We start from the raw sequence: 3,034 nt of genomic DNA, 5'->3' as shown, positions 1-3,034 counted from the left end.
ACAGAAACATGAAAGAAAAGTTTTTCCACTCTTCCATATTTAGTGTTCATTAAAGTCATGTTTTTTTTCAATCGAGCACGAAACTCTGTTTGTTTACAGATAAGAAAAAAGTTGTGAAAATTTTTCATTAATTATTGTCCATCAAATTTATAATTTTCATATTAATTTAGTGAAGACTAAAATAAAGCAAAAAGATCAAAAGAAGACTTAGAAAATAAGATGTTTGAATTGCGATGTATTGCTATTTAACTATAGTTCAAGTGTTTTACAAATTAAGGTTCTTTATTACTATAAAATTATGGTAATAGTTATTAACACAAATTTAACTTATGTAACAAATAGATTTTCATGTATTGTTATAAAATAGATACATATTTACATGTTTCTACTTTTAATCGGTTTTGTTCGGTTTATTCGGTTTAATTGGTTATATACCAAACCATATCCAAATCCTACGGTTTTTATAAAAAAATATATCCATTCGGTTTATATGGTATATACCAAAACCAAACTATATTGGCTATTTCGGTTCGGTTCGATTCGGTACGGTTCGGTTTTACCATATTGAAGAGCCCTATTCTATGCCTTTCTGATTAAGGTAATCTAGTTTGTGCTTGATTTGAGGGTCTAGACTTTGTTCTTCTTCTCAGTGGTGAATGGATAGAATCAGTAATCTACCAGATGATATAATTCACCACATTGGCTCCTTTCTCTCGGCAAAGGAATGCTGCTTTCGCTACTCTTCTCTCAAAACGTTGGCGTAATCTGTTTACCATCATATCGAAGCTTCGTTTCAATGGTCGCTCACTTGTAGGTTTCAAGGATTTTGTGGATCTAGTATTGGCTCTACCTGTCAGCTCTCGTGTCCGCAAATTTTCACTCAAATGTAAACATGAAGCGCAGTACGAAGATCTTATCAATCGTTGTCTCCGTCATGTGGTCTTCTTGTTCTTCAACTCCATATCGAAGTTGATAGAGAAGAACACTATTCACTGCCTTGTCATGTTTTTGCCTGCAAGACAGTTTCCACTATGAAACTAGGGTCTGGTTTGTTGATTGAAGCTCTCCCTGCGGGTGTTTTTCTTCCAGCTCTCAAGTCTCTCTTTCTTGACTCTGTTCGGTTCTTTGGTGTTGATGATGGCCGCTGCACGTTTAAAACGCTTCTTTCTGTTTCCCCTGTTCTCCAAGAGTTAGTGATGAATGGTAACGAGTGGGAACGCTGGAAATGGTGCTGCACCGTCTCTAGTACCACCCTGATCAAAGGCTTACTATGAGGAGGGTATAATAGATGATCCTCGGGGCCTTGCTTATGAGTTTGACAGCATTAGCTTTGATACTCCTGCTCTAACCTACTTAGACTATTCTGACTATGTTCCTAAGGAGTATCCAACTGTTAATCTCGACTCACTTGTTGAAGCTAATCTCAATCTTTGTGCGGATGAGGAAGCTGTCTGGCAAGAAGAGCATGCAAACACTTTCAATCCCATTAATCTCATTATTGGTTTTAAAAACGTTGAGATTTTGAACTTAACTTTTGAAGCTGTGGAGGTAAACTGTGCTCTCTATCTCTAAGATATGTTTTGTATTAGTCATAATCTTGTTGATTGATGGATTTTTTTTTTGAGAAAATGACTAGGATAGCACTAAAAAAGTTTTTGTCACGAATATAGCATTTAAGAATAAAAATGACCAAAATAGCAGTAAATTAATTTAGACATTAGGGTTTAAGGTTAAGGGGTGGAGTTTAGGATTTAAGGTTTAGAGTTTAGGGTTTAGGGTTTAGAGTTTAGGTTTTAAGGTTTAGAGTTGGCGAGTGGGGTTTTGGGATAAGATTTCAAATTTTGAAAAATAAAAAAAAATTAAATTTTTTAAAAGATAAAATGCTATTCTGGTCATTTTAGTTTTTGAAGGCTATTTTTGTGACATAAACTTAGAAATGTATTATTTTGGAGATTTGACCTTTTTTTGTGTTTAATGTGTCAGATGTTTGGTGTGTTCAATGAAACAGCCCCAATGTTTGAAAAGGTGTCTCAGTTATCTCTTGCACTTTCTAACGTCTGTTGGTATTCTGTACCAAATCTGATGATGAAATTTCCAAATCTTAAGACTCTCATCATCGAGGTAGGTATATATATGACAACAGTTATCACTTATTTGCTATTTGAAAATCTTGAATCTCAGTTGTAATATTTCTTTATTTGTTTTAGGATTCACTTCATTACGAATATTTTCGAACAGATGAAGTGGTCTGCGAGTGCGTGTCAGGATATTCTTTCCTATTGTCTTGTCCGGTGGAGGTGCTAAAGATAAACTGTTACGATGGTTCTGTCAACGTGCTGGGGCAAATGGAGCATTTCTTGGGAAAGTTATCATGTCTCGAGCTGGTGGAGGTTCGTGCTAAGGCAGCATCAAGTGACGCAAAGCTGAAAATCATGGCGGATCTGCTAATGATTCCCAGAGCTTCCACCAAGTGCAAAGTCAAAGTCAAGTTTTCTCGAAAGAGTTAATAGGAGCAAACTCTAATCTTTCCTGCTTTTGGTCAAGTCTGCTGTTAGGATACAATCTAATTTATGGTTGGTATGAGATCATGAATGCTGTTGGTGTTGTATCTTTCACATGTTTTGTTAACATGTTTCAAGCCGGTCTCTCTCATTTCCCTTTATAACCAATAAAACAATCATCATCTAAACTAGCAGCAGAAGAAGAAGAAGCTTCCTCTACTTTTTTCTCCAGCGAGTTTTCGTCTGTATTAACCTGATCTCCATCTCTAACAGCCATCAGTGAGCAAGTTCCAGCCATAAAATTAATATACGGGTGCCTCGGCTCAAATAAATATTTTTAAGAAAATACTGAACCTTGTTCATTCTCATATCAATAGCACCATTTGCATACAGATAACAGATTCATTTGACTATATAAAGACATTGATTGAATCACTCTTTTAGCTTCTTCTTCTTTGGCAATAAACACAAAGATCAAGAAACAAAACCATTCTTCTTTGGCAATAAACACAAAGATCAAGAAACAAAACCAA

At 35.4% G+C, this 3,034-nt stretch overlaps 1 protein-coding gene across 1 annotated transcript; it reads left to right on the top strand.

Moving 5' to 3' along the window:
- The first annotated feature begins 656 nt into the window (after nt 1-656).
- On the top strand, nt 657-2,637 carry LOC106299629 (F-box/LRR-repeat protein At3g62440-like). Its single transcript, XM_013735688.1, is given in 6 exon segments — nt 657-725; nt 727-934; nt 937-1,270; nt 1,272-1,548; nt 1,984-2,121; nt 2,208-2,637. Coding segments are annotated over 6 exon segments (1,326 nt in total). The 3' UTR covers nt 2,508-2,637.
- The last annotated feature ends 397 nt before the right edge of the window (nt 2,638-3,034 follow it).

Source organism: Brassica oleracea, chromosome C6, assembly GCF_000695525.1.
Source record: "Brassica oleracea var. oleracea cultivar TO1000 chromosome C6, BOL, whole genome shotgun sequence".
In the NCBI taxonomy this organism is placed as follows: Eukaryota; Viridiplantae; Streptophyta; class Magnoliopsida; order Brassicales; family Brassicaceae; genus Brassica; species Brassica oleracea.
Note: the sequence above shows the minus strand (reverse complement) of the source record. Positions and strands in the feature narration are given on the sequence as shown.